Consider the following 20,185-nt stretch of genomic DNA (forward strand, 5'->3'; position numbering starts at 1 on the left):
GCGTGTCCGTGTGTGTGTCTGGGGAGCGGTGGCGCAGTGGTTAGCGCACTGCGCTATGAACCCAGCAGTTCGATTCCCGCTCACGGACCAACATCGATGACGATTATCTGAACCGGTCCAGGGCCTCCCCTAGGTCGACTCAGCCTCACATTAGTACCTGGTGCGATGTGTAAACATCGTCACTGGGGAGACAAAGTCGGCCGGGCGTGGTGCTGGCCACCCACCCCCTCGTGTGCCGTACCGGCCTTCATTAGCCGCTGCTAGTCGCTAACGACACCTGCCGCCAACAGTCTGAAGACTACACGGGGGAGCTTTGTCTTTGTAAGTGTGTGTGCAGGTACCCATAGCAACCTCCCTTAGCAACCCCCTTCCCTCTCCCTCCCTCACCACCCACCCACTCTCTCACGCACACACTCCACACTCACCTTTTCCGTAATAATAACAGCAACGCACCGTACGCACAACAACAACAGAGCTTGCAACCGTGCATGCACCAGGAAGTGGAGGTTGCCTGCACCAATGCGGTGGCTAGGCTGTGATTTTGTGTTTCAATAGACGGTGATGTTTAGTCAAGCTGCAACATCACCGGCGGCAATGATATCACCATTACCGACAAAGACACAGATCCCCTGTACAGCCTTAACAGACTGCAAGGGCAAGTGCTGTTAGCCAGACGCTGAATGGCTGGCATGGCACACGAGGGGTGGGGTGGTCAGTGGTGATGTTTACTACACACTTCACCAGGTACTCATTTGAGGCCGAGTGATCCTAGGGGAGGCCCAGGAACGGTTCAGATGATCGTCACCGCTGGTGTTCGCCATGAGCGGGTATCAAACTCGGGTCGCCGGGTTCGTTAGCGCAGCGTAGCGCTAACCGCTGCACTACCGCTCCCCCGCACACGGGACACAGAAACACACAAAGACAAAGATCCCCCGTGTAGCCTTCACCAGACTGTCTGGGAGCGAGTGCCGTTCGCGAGTAGCGACACCGACGAAGGCCGGAGTGGTACACGAGGGGACATGTCACCATGCAGAGAAAAATATCATCGTACAAATGTCGACAAGCTCAAGGATTCATCCCTCGCCCGAGGCTCCACTCACGATGCGACTGCGAGTGGCGCTGTTGAAGAACGTGTCCTTGTCTGTGATGTTGAACCTGCAGGGGGGGAGGCGGAGGGGGGGGGGAGACACAGAGAGACAAGAACGAGTTCGTTAGACATGCGCGTATCCCCGTGGTCTCCTGCTCCCCGTGGTCTCAGGGCCCACGTGGTCTCAGGGCCCACGTGGTCTCAGGGCCCACGTGGTCTCACAAGCGAGTGAGCGATTCGCCAGCGAGACAGTGACTCGCACGAGCGAGTGAGCGAGTGAGTGACCGGGCGAGCGGGCGACTTACAGGAGTGAGTGAGCGGTGAGCGACCGGGCGGGCGACTCGCAGGAGCGAGTGAGTGAGTGAGTGAGCGGGTGACTTACAGGAGTGGGTGAGTGAGCGAGCGAGCGACTCACATGTGTTGCTTCTCGCGGGAGAAGGGGAAGGAGAGGTGCTTGACGAGGCTGCTCTGCGAGTCGGGCACGCGGGGCAGCAGGCCGCGTGTCACCTTGTGCCACACGGCCGCTGCCTTGTGCAGCACGCCCGACGCCGGCTTGATCTCGTACACCTGGGGGGCGGGGGGAGGGGGTGTGCAGGCAGCAGCAGTCACCATCAGTCACAGGGGCATTCACTTGGATAAAGTCACAGGGGCATTGACGGGGAGTTGCAAGTTGCGGGCGAGCAACAGCAGCTGTCACGGGAGGGGCAGCTGTCACGGGAGGGGCGGCAGTCACGGGAGTGGCGGCAGTCACGGATGGATTCCAGGCGGTGCTTTAAAAACGCCAAACGGCCATGCGAACAGACACAGCGACGATTGACGGCCGGTGGCACTGCACGAGAGGTATTAGCCCTTCACACACATATATACATAACAACAGTGATCATGACCTGTGCCAATGCGATCGGGACGTGCAGCCGTGACGCACGCTGCACGCATGCACCGCTGGAACGGACCCCGCTAATCTCTCTCTCTCCGTCTCCGATCGGCGGTGGAATGTCAACCAAATTCCACCGCGAATCGTGCACAGCCGGGCTTGCCGGCGAACACGAAACCAGATTTACTGGGGCGGTAATGCCGGCACGCCGGCAGACGCGCGTGGCGCAGCGTCGTAACCGCAGCGCTATCCACGACCCTTTAACGAGCGTTGGCCACGATCCAGGATCTGGAGAGTGGCGTCACCACACGGTGGTTCGGGAGGGGTGGGTTGGGTGGCTGGGTGAGTGGGTGGCTGGTTGGGTGGCTGGGTGGCTGGGTGGCTGGGTGGGTGGCGGAGTGGCTGGGCGAGTGGCTGGGCGAGTGGCGGAGTGGCTGGGCGAGTGGCTGGGCGAGTGGCTGGGTGGGTGGATTGCTGGGTGGCTGTGTGGTTGGGTGGGTGGCTGGTTGGGTGGGTAGCTGAGTGGCTGGGTGAGTGGCTGGGTGGTTGGTTGGGTGGCTAGGTGGCTGGGTGGGTGGCTGGGTGGGTGGGTTGCTGGGTGGGTGGCTGGCTGGCTGGCTGGGTAGGTTGCTGGGTGGTTAGGTGGGTGGCTGGATGGGTGGCTGGGTGGCTGGGTGGCTGGGTGGGTGGCTGGGTGGCTGGCTGGGTGAGTGGCTGGGTGAGTGGCTGGGTGGTTTGGCTGGCTGGCTGGCTGGGTGGCTAGGTGGCTGGGTGGGTGGCTGGGTGAGTGGGTTGCTGGGTGGTTTGGCTGGCTGGCTGGCTGGGTGCTGACGATCCATGAGGTCACCCAACACACCGGCTGCCTGCCCCCACGGGGGTGCCACACGCGCCATCTAGGCGGCTCGAAGGCACTCGAAGGCACTCGAAGGCATGCGCACGGAACATCGAACACCGAACACCGAACACACCAAGCACCACCCTGGCGCGAACCGTGGGGGACGCCCGGGGTGGGAGCTGAGAGGGCCGGGGATGGCGGCTGACGGCCGTCTACTGCCGGGCTTGCGTCAGGGCGATCGATGGAGAGGGGCCACTAAACACTCACCACGGTGGCTAGGAGATGTTAACTACCTCGCCTGGTATGCAGAAGGTCGTGGGTTCCATCCCGACCCTGACGCCTGCTGCTGTATATTTGGAGTTTGCGTGTCTCTTTCTCTCTCTGTGGTCGTGTGGATTTTTCTCCGGCTCCTCCGGTTTTTCCTTCCACATTTAGAATCAACGTCACGCGTTCACAGTATTTGGTTGCTGCACATTTCCACGTGATGATGATGATGATAATCCACTTCGTTGAGCTATCATTCGTGATGGCCTGGTGACTTCTGAAAAAGAGCTACATCGCTCAGCGGGGCCTTACCTGGTAAAATAAAAACAATTGTCTCAACGGTTTAGTTAAACGGCACGGAGAGCTTCACTGTGAGGTTCTCTGAGACCCAGCCTCAATGTTTCAAGCGAATGAAGATGTTCCTTTAAAAGGGGTCCCACGTTTCACGCGCAGCCAGAAGGCCGAGAAGATCCCAGAAGATCCCGTGTGGAGCGACAGGCCAGCAGGTAGCTTCACCACAGCAGCGTCGACTGATTTGGAGCGAGATCTCTGCTGCCAAACCGGAGCTGGTCATGAGTCCACTGCTCAGGATCTAGAACTCCACCACTCCCCCAATATACAAAGACAAAGACCCCCTGTATAGCCTTTACCGACTGTTGTGGCAAGTGCTGTTAGCGAGCACCGATGAAGGCCGGCACGGCACAGAAGGGAGTGGGTGGCCAGCACACACACCGCACCAGGTACTCATTTGAGGCCGAGTCGACCTACGCGCACACACGCACACACACACACACACCTTCTTGGTGGGCATTTTGATCTTGAGGAATTCCGCTTCTCGCGCCAGCACGTTCCAGGGTGCGTGGATCCGCACGAACGCCTGCCCATGGGTCTTCGCCTGCAGTGCGGGGGGGGGGGCGGGGGTGGAGAGTGAGAGGTGGACTTAATCAGGCAGGTAACCATTCCTCGAGTACTCAACTGCCTTGAGGCATAGCCCAGACCCGGACCCTAAGCCCACTAGCCAGGCAGACTCCAACCCCAACCACACTAGCCAGCCAGACCCTGACTCGAACCCTAACCACACTAGCCAGCCAGACCCTGACTCTAACCCCAACCACACTAGCCAGCCAGACCCTGACCCGAACCCTAACCACACTAGCCAGCCAGACCCTGACCCGAACCCCAACCACACTAGCCAGCCAGACCCTGACTCTAACCCCAACCACACTAGCCAGCCAGACCCTGACCCCAACCACACGAACCAGCCAGAGAGACGGTTCGTCCCAGCGGGTGTCACAACTCCCGTGGCCGTCGGCCGTCGGCCGTTTGGTGAACATCGGCAGTGGAGGCAAATGAATTGGTGGCGGTTTGGCATGGTTCGCTTTGGCGTGGTTCGCTTTGGAGCGGTTCGCTTTGGCGTCATTGGTGTGGCAAAGCGAGCCACGGTCAATCGCGATCGCCGAGTGGCTGCCGGGAGGTTGAAACTCAACGCCCCCCCCCCCTGCCCCGACGACGCGATAACCACGCGCCCCCCGGCTGAAGCCGAACGTGAACAGATTAAGTAAATGGCAAAGGGGATTGCGTGGGGATTCTTTCGTCGCGAGTGATCACCGCCGGATAGATCCGATCCTAGATTTGAAGCTTTCGTGACTGCAAGGATTCATACTCTTAGGGTTTCTCGGTAAAGTCACGTAGGTAAAAAATACAATTAATAGAAACAAAATAAAATAATAATTAAATTTTTTACCTACGTGACTTTAACGAAAAACCCTAAGAGTATAGATCCGATCGCCCACCTAGAGGATTCCTCCGCCGCTCGCCAGCGGACACGCGCGCCCGACCCGCGTGGCACGTGACGGGCTCGCGAAGCGATCGCGTGCCGACGAGCTACGGTTGGCTGGCGCACGGCTACCAAGAAAGACGTTCGGCGTGCCGACGTTTATCCGTAGCCCACGCCGTCTCGTGCCGAGCAAAGGGTTCGACTGTGGCGGCGGTGGTGACGGCGGTGGTGACGGCGGTGGTGGTGACGGCGGTGGTGACGGCGGTGGTGGTGACGGCGGCGGTGGTGACGGCGGTGCACGGAGCGCAGACAAACGACAAAGACTTGGGCGATGCGTTCGTCAATGACAACAACAACACCAACAACACCAACAACACCAACAACACCAACAACAACAACAACCGTGCGTGGTCCCCAGAAGGAACAGGGACTGCCTTATCGAAGCATGTCACAGTCGACGTCATCTCTGAACAAGGGTCGTTGCCCGAAACGTCGCACGTTACGTACTGTTTTTTTTTCCTTCTAAGGCCACGGTGTTGATGACGAAGTGTCAAATTTAGATCTTTGTCACGTGGCCCACGTGGATCACATGACCCGTGTGGGCCATGAAACACGGCAATGGCACATATGGCACGTGCCACATGACACTGACTCAATGAACCGTGGGCACGCGGCATTAAACGCCGCGCCAGCAACGCACGGTGGCAGCCGACGACACCAGGGGCTCTGGATTGCGACTTGTGAACACGCTGGGCGCAGAGCGACGTCGCTCGCTTACTGGGTCGCGAGAGCGCAGCGAGAGAGCGCTCGTCAGCTCGAGAGAAAAGGTCCCAGCGAGTTTCAAGACTTGTTCAGCAGGAGGGCGATGCCCACATTGGGACGTTTTGGCCAATTCATGCAGTACAGCGCTGTATACGAGAGATTTGGGGGGGGGGGGAGGTTACACGCAAAGCTCCGCACAGATGGATTCAAGAATCCATTGCTGTACTGCCATCCGCACGGCCACGTCGAAGGCGATGTTCAGATGGATTTCGACGACCATGCAAGTACACTGAGCAGCACATACGAGCAGTACACCAACACACACTAAACACAGCACACGATGCAAGTGCTCGTACACGACCTATCACATAACACGCACACACAGCACTCGGTACACACAGATACACCACTCACAGACACAGCACACACACAGTACACACACACAGCACTCACGCACAGACACAGCACACACAGACACAGCACACACAGCACTCGCGCACAGACACAGCACCAAAGCGAGCGACGGAGAAAGCCACGCGGAGATGCAAAGCAGCGTACAACAAGTCGCCCGTGCCCCACCTTTGCATCGCAACACCATCGTAAGGGCACGCCCAGTGGCAGCTGTGCAATGGCACAAGCAGAGACTCGGCACGTGACCTCGTGAGCGGGCACATCAGGCTGCTGCTGTTGGCGAGTGCGTGATCCCAGTCGAATCATTGGCGGTGGAGATTTTGGAATTTAGCAAATTTGGACCCCGACACAAACGGCGTGCGATGGCCAACTCGTTGTTTTGCGAATGACGTCAGGGCCATCTTTAACGTCCGCTGTGAGTGGAAGGGCACGCGAGGTGTTACGGCGGCGTTAATTTAACCGGGGCGGCCGCTGGATTCCGTGTCATCATCGTGGTTGGGAGGCGAAAACCTGGATTGGAATCCAAGATTCTGAGCGCTACCAAAACCCGGATTGGAATCCAGGATTCTGAACGTGTCCACAAAACCTGGATTATAATCCAGGATTCTGAGCGCTGCCAAAACCCGGAGTGGAATCCAAGATTCTGAGCGTGGCCAAAACCCGGATTTTAATCCAAGATTCTGAGCGTGGCCACAAAACCTGGATTAGAATCCAGGATTCTGAGCGCTGCCAAAACCCGGAACAAACATTTTCAGCGTCTCAGACATCCCTGCCCCTATCCTGCCGAGAGAGTCACAGGGGGCAGGCGGGCAGGCAGGTGGGTGGGCAGGCGGGCGACGCTGAGCGTTGGCGGCACACAAAGCGAAGCACGAGACCGCCCACGGACGATGGAGCCGTCAGCACCGATGAGGACCGGCAGCGTCGAACCCCGCTCGCGTTCGACCGCCCGCACACGAGTGTCGATACGAGGGGTCCGGTTGGAAACATCAAAATGTAAAATGGATTTGGGCAGATGGAAGAAAAAAAACGTGATCATATCCACCGATAACGTCCATTCGAAATCTATAAAAACGCGTTCACGTGAATGCGTTTTCGAAACGCAGACGAGCGAGAGAGTTACGTTGAAATAAAAGGCGGGTTACATCCAAATCGCAGCAGACGGTGATAGCCAGGAAGCGATTTGTAAACTCAACAACCCAGGGGTGGGAATGATTCAATTCGTCGCCCGTTTGAGGGGTATGCTGTTGGAATTCGGGGCGAGTGCTCGCAACGCGGCTATTGGCTGCCGAGGTCACCCTCCTCTGTCACAGACACAACACACGCGGAGCTAAAAACGGCGATCTCTTTTCGCACGCTCTGCGACGCTTGCACGCCGCGACACGATGGCCTACTCGTTTGAAATGACTCTGCGGGGATCGTGAGCGTCCACTGTGAGTGAAACCAGAATCGGAAATTAGATTTTTTTTTTATTCCGGAGGAATCCGATGGGCTACGAAGCTTGTGGCGGCAGCCAACTCTTTACGGATACAACAGTACGCCAACAACAGCCGAGTATTGACCGGGGCGGTCTGCTGGATTGGAACTCGAACCCCCGGCAACAAAGCGGCCAAAAAAAATAAAATAAACGACAGCGATATGAGTCGGGCGATGGCAGGGGAGGAGGGAGGTGGGGGTGCTGGTGAAACGAAGTTTGGTGGGGAGGGGGCAATGGATTTGGGGGGGGGGGGGGGGGCGGGGGGGGTGGTAAGTGCCCTCCCCCCCCACATTCACGCAGCCGTACCGGGTCTTGGTCCATCCGTGGGAGGCGCATTAGGATAGACTTAGCGTGCAATCGCATGAGCAACTCCCTGGCACAGGTGGGGGCCTCTACCTACAAGCGGCGGGTGGGGGCGGGTGGGGGTGGGGGTGGAAGCCAAGAAGAGGGGGGAAGAGGAACGACAGCGTTCAGCGGAGATGAGCGCAGCTAGCGAGCAGCATAGCAAGTAACAGAGCGAGCATCCGAGCAGATCAAGCGACCGAGTGAGCGAGACTCCGAGAAAAACCGGAAGGTCGAGGTCACGGAGTAACCGACAGGGCATCCAAATCGAGTACGTCAACCGGCAGATCGAGCATCCACAGCAAGATCGAGCAACTGGGCAACAGACAGAGCAGCCAGGTGAGCAACTGGCAGATTGAGGAATGGAGCATCGACGGAGCAACCGAGCGAACGATTTGGGAAAGCAACCGGCAGATCGAGGGACGGGGAAACTGAAAGAGCAACCGCCGAGCGAGGGAGCAACTGAGCAGACAACCGAGCAAAGGATAACGTGAGCAACAGAATGAGTAAGCAGCCAAACCACGTGAGGGAGCAAACGCGGAAGCAACTGAAAATAAAATCGAGCAATTGAATGGACACTCTTAGGTTGTTTCGGTAAAGTCACGTAGGTAAAAATAAATAATGAAATTATAGAAATAATGATATAAATCAAATAATATCTATCTCTCCTCCATCTCTCCTCCCTGGCTCCTCCCCCGTCTCTTACCTATATAGCCTCTCGTTACAGCGGCTCTTTTGCCCACTTCAGCAAATTGTTTCTTGCTGTGGTTGTGCCACCTGATGACGGACGCTTGTGTTGCGCCCGAAACGTCGTGATTTATTATTTTATTTCTATTATTACTTCTATCATTTTATTATTTTATTTGATTATTATTATTTGTTTTACCCACGTAACTTTACCGAAAAAAGTATGAATCCTTGCAGTCACGAAAGCTTCAAATCTAGAATCAACTGAATGGAGCACAAAGTGAAGGGCTGGTCCCCCTTCTTTCCTTTTGTTTTGATTTCGTGTGTGCACGTGTTGCAGCAGCAGCAGCCCACTTCTGTCTGCTGATGAACCATACGCTCCGAGCACCCATCGGAGCAGGTGAGCCGTGGTGGGAAAGCACCTCATTGGCCGGGGGGGGGGGCTCCCAGCTCGAGGTGGATGGCGGTAGCTCTCCACTGGGGGAGCAATGACCACCCCCTTCCCACCGACGATGGCAACCCGCGGCGTCCATTTTGTTTACGCCAATCCAAAATGGAGCCGATGACCCGCGACTGCGACCGTCCCCGTGTTTCTTGGCCACGATCGGGTGGCCGAGGAGAAGTGCCCCCTCTCTCTCTCCCCATTCTTGCACCTCTTGTTTGGACGCGAAGCCCGAGCAGGTTTACTCTCTGGAATCCTGGGTTACCGATGAGTCAGGATCCCCCCCCACCCCTCGGGCCTTGCCGGCGAGGTCCATGTTTCATTTTTATTATTTTATTTTATTATTTCCATTCTACGTGACTTTACCGAAAGAACCAAGAAGAAAGGTCCAAATAAGTTCGTCGCACGACGTTTGGTACCAGTTTGGCTGCAGGGGCTGCCGCGGGGATGCGGCGCTGTGCGTCGCAAAACCGCCCACTCCCGATTTCACGGAGGGAGTTTTTACTCCCTGAGTAGCCATCGACTCTCCACGAGACACTCGCAAGGCAGTGAGACGACCGTGTAACCACTGGGAGGGGCCCTGACCAGGAGTACTGACAGCCGGGACAGCTGTGCCTGGGACTCGCCCTCAGGTAGTTTTTGTCACAAACTTCCCACTGCCATAGCAACCGAACAAGCGGCAATCAAAGCGGAGAACCAAACGGGGAACATTCAAGCAAGCGGAGCACTCAAGCTGAGCAATCTACGGAGCAAATGAGCGAGCGGATCAACTGAGCAAGCGGAGCTGGAACATTACCGAGGAGACGAATGATGAAACAACCAGCTGGGCAACCGAGTCGACAACCCACACCGCAACTAAACCACAGCGCAACTAACCCACACCGCAACCAACCCACAGCGCAATCAACCATGCAACTCACACCGCAACTAACCCACAGCGCAATCAACCATGCAACTCACACCGCAACTAACCCACACTGCAACCAACCCACACCGCAACTAACCCACAGCGCAATCAACCATGCAACTCACACCGCAACTAACCCACACCGCAACTAAATCACAGCGCAACTAAACCACAGCGCAACTAACCCACAGCGCAACCCACACCGCAATCAACCATGCAACTCACACCGCAACCCACACGTGCAACCAACCACGCAGCCACTCGATCTCGCACGGACCGAGAACAACCGAGGCTGGTGTGTATCCGCGAATCCGTGCGGTGTGCGGGGGGCAGGGCAAGGCAGGGCGCGTTGCCACCACCCTGCAACCGCTGCGGGGCGCGGGAGGGCGAGAGTGAATCTCAGAACAAAACCATCCACCGCGCCCACCACCACGCGCACCAATTCACTTATTACGTCTTAGCCGCCGGGGAAAAGCAAAGACAAAGCTTGTGCCCGCCCCTGCCCCCCTCTGTTGTCGCCTGCACAAGCTGCTGGGGCCACGTGGTGCTAGCGGGCAGCACCTACGGATGTGTGCCGGGGTGTGGCACTGCGAGGGGACAGCTTTGTGACGAAGGCGCCACACGTGTTTCGGCCAAGTAAAAGGTGACACACAAAACGATGTCGTACACAACACAACAACACAAATAATAATAATTATGAGCGTTATGGACGCTCACCAGGCTTAATTTGAGAAAGCGCGACTGCTGATGAGAGACTGCATGTCGAAACCAGCCCTTGCCTACAATATCTGACAGGTCACCAGTTTCGATTTAAGCAAGTGCAACTGCTGATGAGACACTGCATGTCGAAACCAGCCCTTGCCTACAATATCTGACAGGTCACCAGTTTCGATTCAAGCAAGCGCGACTGCTGATGAGAGACTGCATGTCGAAACCAGCCCTTGCCTACAATATCTGACAGGTCACCAGTTTCGATTCAAGCAAGCGCGACTGCTGATGAGAGACTGCATGTCAAACCGGCGGATATCTTTCCTGGTGTTAAACCAACGCTAACCGAGAGTACACACTCTGACGTGTTTGTGTGTGTGTGTGGTCATAGACTAACTAGCACTGCCCGCAGACTAACCCTGCCCACGGATTCACGCTGCCCACAGACTAACCCTGCCCATGGACTCACGCTACCCATGGACTAATTCTGCCCACAGACTAACCCTGCTCATGGACTCACGCTACCCATGGACTCACGCTACCCATGGCTTAACGCTGCCCACAGACTAACCCTGCCCATGGACTCATGCTACCCATGGACTCACGCTACCGATGGACTCACGCTACCCATGGCTTAACGCTACCCACGGACTAACAAGATCCTGAGAAATGTCACCGATAGAGCTGGATGCAGGGAAGAGCTCTTCACATCTCCAACTGCTCAGCACTCTCCCCGGGTCGAGGGTAGCGCTGCTCTTTAGGGTATCACTGCTTTTGTTAACGTGGCACCCAAGCTGCGGAACGCCTCGCCACTTGAATTCAGGCAGAGTCGGTAGATATATTTAAGTCTGCCTTGAAAACCCATCTCTTTAAAGTGGCCTTCCCTCTTTAGTTTGGGTGGTTGGTCCTGGTTCTGGTTTTGTTTCCTGATTTTCACGCGTTGCGCATTGGGATCCTAGGACAGAATGGGCGCTACACTTTTTATTATTATTATTATAAAATGCTCAAACGTCAAATAGACAGACACCCAGTATCGCAAAGGCATCGAGTCTGCTCAACCTGGCGCTTCTGTAATGCCTCGATATTTGCATTGCCCTTGCGCTGTTCGCATTTTGACGTCGGTCTCTGGTCCAACACCAACGGTGACAGAAAGGCCATGCAGGAGGCGGTTCTAGCTCTGGTGTAGGACAACATCCATAAGAGGTTTGTTGGGTTAGATCGCGTAAATATATTAATGTGTCTTTTTCTATTTAAATCTTTCGTGACTGCAGGGATTCATCTTCTTGGTTCTTTCGGTAAAGTCACGTAGAAGGGAAATAATAAAATAATAATAAAAAACTTAATAAAATACAATTCTCACGACGTTTCGGCCACAACGCAAGCAGCCTGAAAGACAGCGTCTGAATGACGCTGTCTTTCCGACAGACCTGTTCTTCACCTGAGGACGGCTGCTTGCGTTGTGGCCGAAACGTCGTGAGAATTGTATTTTATTATGTTTTAGTTTTATTATTTTATTATTTCCCTTCTACGTGACTTTACCGAAAGAACCAAGATGATATGAATGTGTCGTTTGACCCGCCACGACCCGACACAGCCAACTAGTAAGGGTTGTCACGTAAACAGAAAGTGGCCAATTTGTCACGAGTTCGGCACGCCGCTGTGTTGGAGAGCAAAGCCACAACATTTACAAATCGAGTACGACGTTTCGTCAGTAATTACAACCAGCATCATCAGGCGGCAGCCAAATTTGTGTAGAAACCCTCCTGCCGTTTCACGCTACTCGAACTGCAAATGTTGTCGAGGATTCACTCCACAACACAGCGGTGTGCTGAACTAGCGGCTAAACGAAGCGTTTTGTTCACCCGACAAACCTTGCTGATTGGTTGTTTCGGGTGGCAGCGGCGGCTTTAACGACGCGTTCATATACTTACGCGATCCAACCCAAAATGAAAACCGACATTGCGTCTGCCAATCAGTTTAGAAGACGACGTGAACATTGCGATCAAAGCCCGATTGTTCGCATGCATCAGCCGCGAGCTTGACACGCGCCGATTCACGCAGACTCGACGATTCCTCGCGATAGTGGGTCGTGCGGGCGCGCGCCGAGTTTGGCGTTTGGCCATCTCACCACACACCTCCTCCTGGGGGTTGATTGCCGCAAAGGGCGTATGGAAGTATGTTTACGGTTGTTGTTGTTGTTGGTGTTCTCCCATCATCTCGATAGTACGGGTAACAAAGGGAGAAGAGATTCCAATGGACCAGGCCGTGTAGCATTGCTAAAGTGTGCGCACACCTTCGGCTAAAGCCGTCGAGAGGACGTCGGCTGGCCTGTGATTGGCTGCGGTGGATTGCATCACCTGACTGCCACGGGGTTCAACATTCTATACGTAACTTTCAACTCGTAGTGGGCGTTACACAACGGTGGCCGAGCGTGCCTGCTGATGACGGCGCGAGAGAGAAAGGCGCAGATGTAAGAGACTCCAACTGTGATCGCTGCCGATTATTGTGTGTGTCCATTTCGATATTAAAACTAATCAACTGCCCCGCCGCCCCTTCTCTATCACCCCTGCCACCGATTCCTATATGACCACGTGTCACGGCAGCTCTCTCGCCTACTGCAGCAGTTTTCTTGCTGTAGTTGGCTCACCTGATGACGATTGCTTGTGTTGCGATCGAAACGTCGTGATCGATTATTTTTATACCTACGTGACTTTACCACGAAAGCTTCAAATCAAGATTGAACTATTCAACTCTCTTTGTATTTTACCAGGTAAGGGCTCACTTGAGCTACTAGCAGCCAAACACTCAAAACGCGCGATATCGATTCTAAAATTGGAGGGGGGAAACCCGGAGGAGGACCCAGAGAAAAATCCACGCGACCACGGGGAGAGAGACACGCAAAACAACTCCAACTATACAGCGGCAGGCGTCAAAGTCGAGATCAAACTCACAACCTCTTTTTTAACACGTGGCAGGCTTTCGCGACCAATATTATTCATAATAAACGTTTTTGGGTTAGATGGCGTTATTTATAAATGTGTCGTAACCCTCCACCACCCGACACGGTCAATCAGCAAAAAAGTGTCACGCTGACAAAAGACAAATAGTTCACTGCTTTAGCTAATCGCCCGATGATGCTGGATGCAATTACCAGCGAAACGTCGTACTCAAAAACTGTAAATGTTGTGGTTTCACGCTTCAACACACCGGTGGGCTAAAGCAGTGAACTATTTGTCTTTTGTCAACGTGACACTTTTTTAATGATTGGCCGTGTCGGGTGGTGGAGGGTTACGACACATTTATAAATAACGCGATCTAAACCAACAACGTTAATTATCACAACCTCCTGCATACCAGGCGAGGGAATTAACATCTTGCTAGCATGGCACCCCTTATTAGGAAGCTACTGGGAGCTGGTGGTGGTGGTGGTGATATTGGTGTTGGGGGTGGTGCTGGTATTGGTGGTGGTCTTGGTGGTGTTGGTGTTGGAGGTAATATTGGTGTTGGGGGTGGTGCTGGTGGTATTGGTGTTGGTGGTGTTGGTGGTGTTGCTGTTGGAGGTGATGTTGGTGTTGGGGGTGGTGCTGGTATTGGTGGTGGTGGTGTTGATGGTGTTGGTGTTGGAGTTGATATTGGTGTTGGTGGTGTTGGTGGTGTTAGTGGTGTTAGTGGTGTTAGTGGTGGTGTTGGTGGTGGTGGTGGTGGCCGCGTGCGGGAATCGAACTGCTCCCCGGTTCGTCAAAGCCGTTGCGCTGCGCTAACCTCTGCGCCACCACTCCAAACATCCAAATCGCCCGGCCGGTGATCTCTCAACCAAGATGAGCGATAAATAAATAAATGGCCCCTGGGCCACGCCTGGGCGCCTGCGGCCCCAACCAGACAGCCCTCACCTCGGCCGAGCGGGCTGGGCTTGCCCGCGGGGGGAGGGGGAGGGTCCCAGTGGCAATTATCGTCTGGGTTGGGCTGTGTCAAGTCGTCAGAGGTGAATTCTTAATGAAATAACGACGCCTCGAGTCGTCGAGCCGAAATACGGTCATCATTTATGGTCGACCGTGAACTTGTAGTTCGACAGAGAGAGAGACCCACGCCGTGCCGGCCTTCGTGGAGCGGTGCCGGCCTTCGTGGAGCGGCGGGCGCTGGAGGAGGAGGCCGTGTGCTCGGTGGCACAAGACGGAGGAGTTCTGCGTGAGCTACCGTCGGAGGCCGTAGGACTGCGAGAAGGGCTGGGTGCAGATGCAGCACTTGTCGTAGTTTACAAAACATTTTACATAGAAAACAGGGGGAACATAGAGGTAGAGAGAGGAGGTAGAGAGAGGGGGGGGATAGAGAGAGGGGGTAGAGAGAGAGAGATAGTGTAGAGAGAGAGGGGAGGTAGAGAGATAGGGGGGATAGAGAGAGGGGGTAGAGAGAGAGGGGGGGGGGTAGAGAGAGAGAGGGGGGTAGAGAGAGAGAGAGGGGGTAGAGAGAGAGGGGAAAGTGTAAGGAGGAGGAGCGAGCGTGCTTCTTAGTCTTGATGTTTGTGTCTACGAAGAAGTAGCACAGATTGATTTTGGTGCACAATGAAGAAACACGTAAAATATTTCATTTAAAACGGGGGGGGGGGGGGGGGGGAGCACGTAAAGCAAAGCAATGAAAAAAAAAATCTTAAATAAACGGAGCAAAGTGCCGACTAAACCGAGCATCTTCTTGTTTTCTCTGATCGTAAAAAAGAGAGAGAGGGGGGGGGGGATCACTCGGAGAGAGAGAAAGAGAGAAGGGACGACTCAGAGAGAAGGGACGACTCAGAGAGAGAGAGAGAGAGAGAGGATGCGACTCAGCGATGATTTGTGATCGCCAAGTTGCTTCGGAAAAATAACTTTTTAGCTCAGTGACCCTTACCTGGTAAAATATTAAATAAAAGTTCAGTTTGTGTGAAAACCTATCGCAGCAAACAAACCTGGTCTTGACCCCCCCCCCCCCCACCGAGATAGAGAGAAGAACAAATAAATAAATAACTCGGTGTAGACCAGCGCCTGCCCCCCTCCCCCTTCTCACTCACGGGGGGCTCCTCCCCGGTGCAGTTACACCGCCTGCACCACTCTCTCTCTCGCCGCTCAAACCCACCGCCACCACCACCGCCACCGCCACCACCGCCACCAACACCACCAACACCACCAACACCACCAACACCACCAACACCACCAACACCACCAACACCACCAACACCACCACCAACACCACCACCAACATCACCAACGCCACCAACGCCACCAACGCCACCAACACCACCAACACCACCAGCACCACCAGCACCACCAACACCACCAACATCACCAACATCACCAACACCACCAACATCACCAACATCACCAACATCACCAACATCACCAACACCACCAGCACCACCAACACCACCAACACCACCAACACCACCAACACCACCAACACCACCAACATCACCAACACCACCAACATCACCAACACCACCAACACCACCAACACACCAACATCACCAACATCACCAACACCACCAACACCACCAACACCACCAACACCACCAACACCACCAACATCACCAACATCACCAACACCACCAACACCACCAACACCACCAACATCACCAACACCACCAACATCACCAACATCACCAACACCACCAACACCACCAACATCACCAACATCACCAACATCACCACACCACCAACACCACCAACACCACCAACATCACAACATCACCAACATCACCAACACCACCAACACCACCAACATCACCAACACCACCAACACCACCAACACCACCAACATCACCAACATCACCAACATCACCAACACCACCAACACCACCAACACCACCAACACCACCAACACCACCAACATCACCAACACCACCAACACCACCAACACCACCAACATCACCAACACCACCAACACCACCAACATCACCAACACCACCAACATCACCAACACCACCAACACACCAACACCACCAACATCACCAACACCACCAACACCACCAACATCACCAACACCACCAACACCACCAACATCACCAACACCACCAACACCACCAACATCACCAACACCACCAACACCACCAACACCACCAACACCACCAACACCACCAACACCACCAACATCACCAACACCACCAACACCACCAACACCACCACACCACCAACACCACCAACACCACCAACACACCAACATCACCAACACCACCAACACCACCAACACCACAACATCACCAACACCACCAACACACCAACATCACCAACACCACCAACATCACCAACACCACCAACACCACCAACACCACCAACATCACCAACACCACCAACACCACCAACACCACCAACATCACCAACACCACCAACACCACCAACACCACCAACACCACCAACATCACCAACACCACCGCCGAAATCGCATCTCAAATGATCTGGCGATGCTGCTGCTGACATGATAGTGGTGAACAAGCAGACAACAACAACAACAACAACCACCACCAAACATGTGCCTTGTTAACAACAACAACAACCACCACCAAACATGCCTTGTCAACAACAACCCAGCATGTGCAATGTCAACAACAACAACGACCATCCAACATGTGCTTTGTCAACAACAACCACCACCCAACATGTGCCTTGTTAACAACAACAACAACAACAACCACCACCACCACCACCAAACATGCCTTGTCAGCAACAACCACCACCACCCAACATGCCTTGTCAAACAACAACAACCCAGCATGTGCAATGTCAACAACAACAACCACCACCCAACATGTGCCTTTGTCAACAACAACAACACTGCAATGCCTGGTCTTAGAAAGGGAAGGGAAATATATACATAACAGGCGACGTTACGGGCAATGACCCTACTTCAGGAGCACATAAAAACTGATAGCCTCTGACAGGGCCCATTGTCAACTCCGTAATAGAGAGAGCGAGAGAGACCCAGGAGCGAATGGAACTCATGATCTCGGCTGCGTTGCATCAGCATCTCCGACATGGCCATTGTGAGCCTCCTGAGAGACACGGAGAGAGCTCCGAATGAACGATGAGTGAACACGCGGGAGACGCACCACACAAACCCAGGACACGCTCGTCCCTATCAACCCAACGCGTCTGGCATGGCCATCACGAACAGAGAGAGAGAGAGGAGATAGACACCCATACTGCCCAGGGCTCGAACCCAGGTACCATGCTCACATACAGCCACTGTGATGGGCGAATGAGTTAGTAAGAGAGAAAGGCTCACACGACTCGAATGTCGCATCATCTCACCTCATCCGTACCAACCCAAACGCCACCAACAACACAAGGCCACTGCGAACCTCACAGACCCCCCCCCATCGCAACACCTCCACCCTCTCTCTCCACCTCCACCTCTCTCTCCACCTCCATCTCTCTCCACCTCCATCTCTCTCCACCTCCACCTCTCTCCACCTCCACCTCTCTCCACACCTCCACCTCTCTCCACCTCTCTCCACCTCCACCTCTCTCTCTTCACCTCCACCTCTCTCTCTCCACCTCCACCCTCACTCTCTCCACCTCTCTCCACCTCCACCTCTCTCTCTCCACCTCCACCTCTCTCCACCTCCACCTCTCTCCACCTCCATCTCTCTCCACCTCCACCTCTCTCCACCTCCACCTCTCTCCACCTCCACCTCTCTCCACCTCCACCTCTCTCCACCTCCACCTCTCTCCACCTCCATCTCTCTCCACCTCCACCTCTCTCCACCTCCACCTCTCTCCACCTCCACCTCTCTCCACCTCTCTCCACCTCCACCTCTCTCTCTTCACCTCCACCTCTCTCTCTTCACCTCCACCTCTCTCTCTCCACCTCCACCTCTCTCTCTCCACCTCCACCTCTCTCTCTTCACCTCCACCTCTCTCTCTCCACCTCCACCTCTCTCTCTTCACCTCCACCTCTCTCTCTCCACCTCCACCCACCTCCATCTCTCTCCACCTCCACCTCTCTCCACCTCCACCTCTCTCCACCTCCATCTCTCTCCACCTCCACCTCTCTCCACCTCCACCTCTCTCCACCTCCATCTCTCTCCACCTCCACCTCTCTCCACCTCCACCTCTCTCCACCTCCACCTCTCTCCACCTCCACCTCTCTCCACCTCCACCTCTCTCCACCTCCACCTCTCTCCACCTCCACCTCCACCTCTCTCCACCTCCACCTCTCTCCACCTCCACCTCTCTCCACCTCCACCTCTCTCCACCTCCACCTCTCTCCACCTCCACCTCTCTCCACCTCCACCTCTCTCCACCTCCACCTCTCTCCACCTCCACCTCTCTCCACCTCCACCTCTCTCCACCTCCACCTCTCTCCACCTCCACCTCTCTCCACCTCCACCTCTCTCCACCTCCATCTCTCTCCACCTCCTCTCTCCACCTCTCTCTCTCCACCTCTCTCTCTCTCCACCTCTCTCTCTCCACCTCCTCTCTCTCTCCACCTCTCACCCTCCACCTCACCTCGTCGTCCTTCTCCACCTCCAGGCCCGTGTCCATCAAATTCTTCTCGAACTCTTCCCTCCTCCTCTGCTTCGCCTCCTCGTTCACCTTCTCGGCCGTCGCCGCCTCCTCCTCCCGGGAAGTGGCCCCGGCGGCCCCGGCCCCGGCGGCCCCTCCGGGCAGACGACGGGGCCTCGCGTCCCTGCGGCCGCTGGCGGGGAGGCCGCCGCCTTCGCCGCCGCCGCCGTCGTCGTTGTTGTTGGGGGCCCAGGCCGCCGCGCTTCTTGTAGTTGTAGGCGAGCACAAAGTCGATGCGCCGCCTGCCGTCGCTGAAGTAGGGACGCCGCTTCGGGTCGCTGGGCACCTCCGCCACGAAGCTGTTCAGGACCTGGTGGGGCGGAGTGTGGGGGGGAGGTCAACGTGACTTTTATGTTACCAGGTAAGGGGGGCCCCCCGCCTCCCGCACACCGAGCTCGACTCGTCGCTCCAACAGAGCGGCGGCTGAGGTCGTCACGGCCGCCGTCGTCGTCATCGTCACGGTGTGGAGAACTCGCTCGATAAAGGACGCGACGGTCGATTCCGCATGGGGAGGGGGGGCGAGGGGGGAACCGGAGGAGGACCCGGAGAAACATCCACGCGACCACGGGGAGAACACGCAAACTCAAAATGAACCAAGCTGCTAAACTGTTTTTTGTTCATCTCGCCGGGTAAGCGCCCACTTACGGAGCCACGTGGCGCTTGTTCAGAAGCGACCCCGGCCATCCCAAGTGACGGCTCCAACGGAGCGGCGGATTATCGTCGTCGTCGTGTGGAGATTCAAAGCAGCAGCCAAAAACATCGAAGTGGCGTGACGTTGATTTTTAAATGTGGGGGTTGGGGGGGGGTAGGGGTGAATCGGAGGATGACCCGGAGAAAAATCCACGCGACCAACACGGAAAGAGAGACGCAAACTCCAAATATACAGCAGCAGGCAACAAAGTCGATATCGAACCCACGACCATCCTGTATACCGGGCGAGGTAGTTAACATCTCCTAGCCACCGCAGTGATGATGAGAGAGAAAGAGAGACACGTTAACTACAAATATACAGCAGCAGGCGTCAGGGTCGGCATGGAACCGACGACCTGCTGTATAACAGGCGAGGGAGTTAACATCTCTCGTGATG

The 20,185-nt window shown here is 55.4% G+C and overlaps 1 protein-coding gene across 1 annotated transcript in view; it reads right to left on the reverse strand.

Moving 5' to 3' along the window:
* Positions 1–19,552, reverse strand: part of LOC144951891 (anoctamin-1-like) — a 48,611-nt gene extending 29,059 nt beyond the window's left edge. The window contains exons 1-5 of the mRNA XM_078882237.1: positions 19,489–19,552; positions 19,042–19,397; positions 3,857–3,955; positions 1,503–1,654; positions 1,101–1,155 (exon numbers count right to left, since the gene is read on the reverse strand). Of these exons, the coding sequence (XP_078738363.1) occupies positions 1,101–1,155; positions 1,503–1,654; positions 3,857–3,955; positions 19,042–19,397; positions 19,489–19,552 (726 nt within the window). The remainder of the gene's footprint in view (positions 1–1,100; positions 1,156–1,502; positions 1,655–3,856; positions 3,956–19,041; positions 19,398–19,488) is intronic.
* Positions 19,553–20,185: the final 633 nt, after the last annotated feature.

This window comes from Lampetra fluviatilis, chromosome 64 (assembly GCF_964198595.1).
Source record: "Lampetra fluviatilis chromosome 64, kcLamFluv1.1, whole genome shotgun sequence".
Taxonomy (NCBI): Eukaryota; Metazoa; Chordata; class Hyperoartia; order Petromyzontiformes; family Petromyzontidae; genus Lampetra; species Lampetra fluviatilis.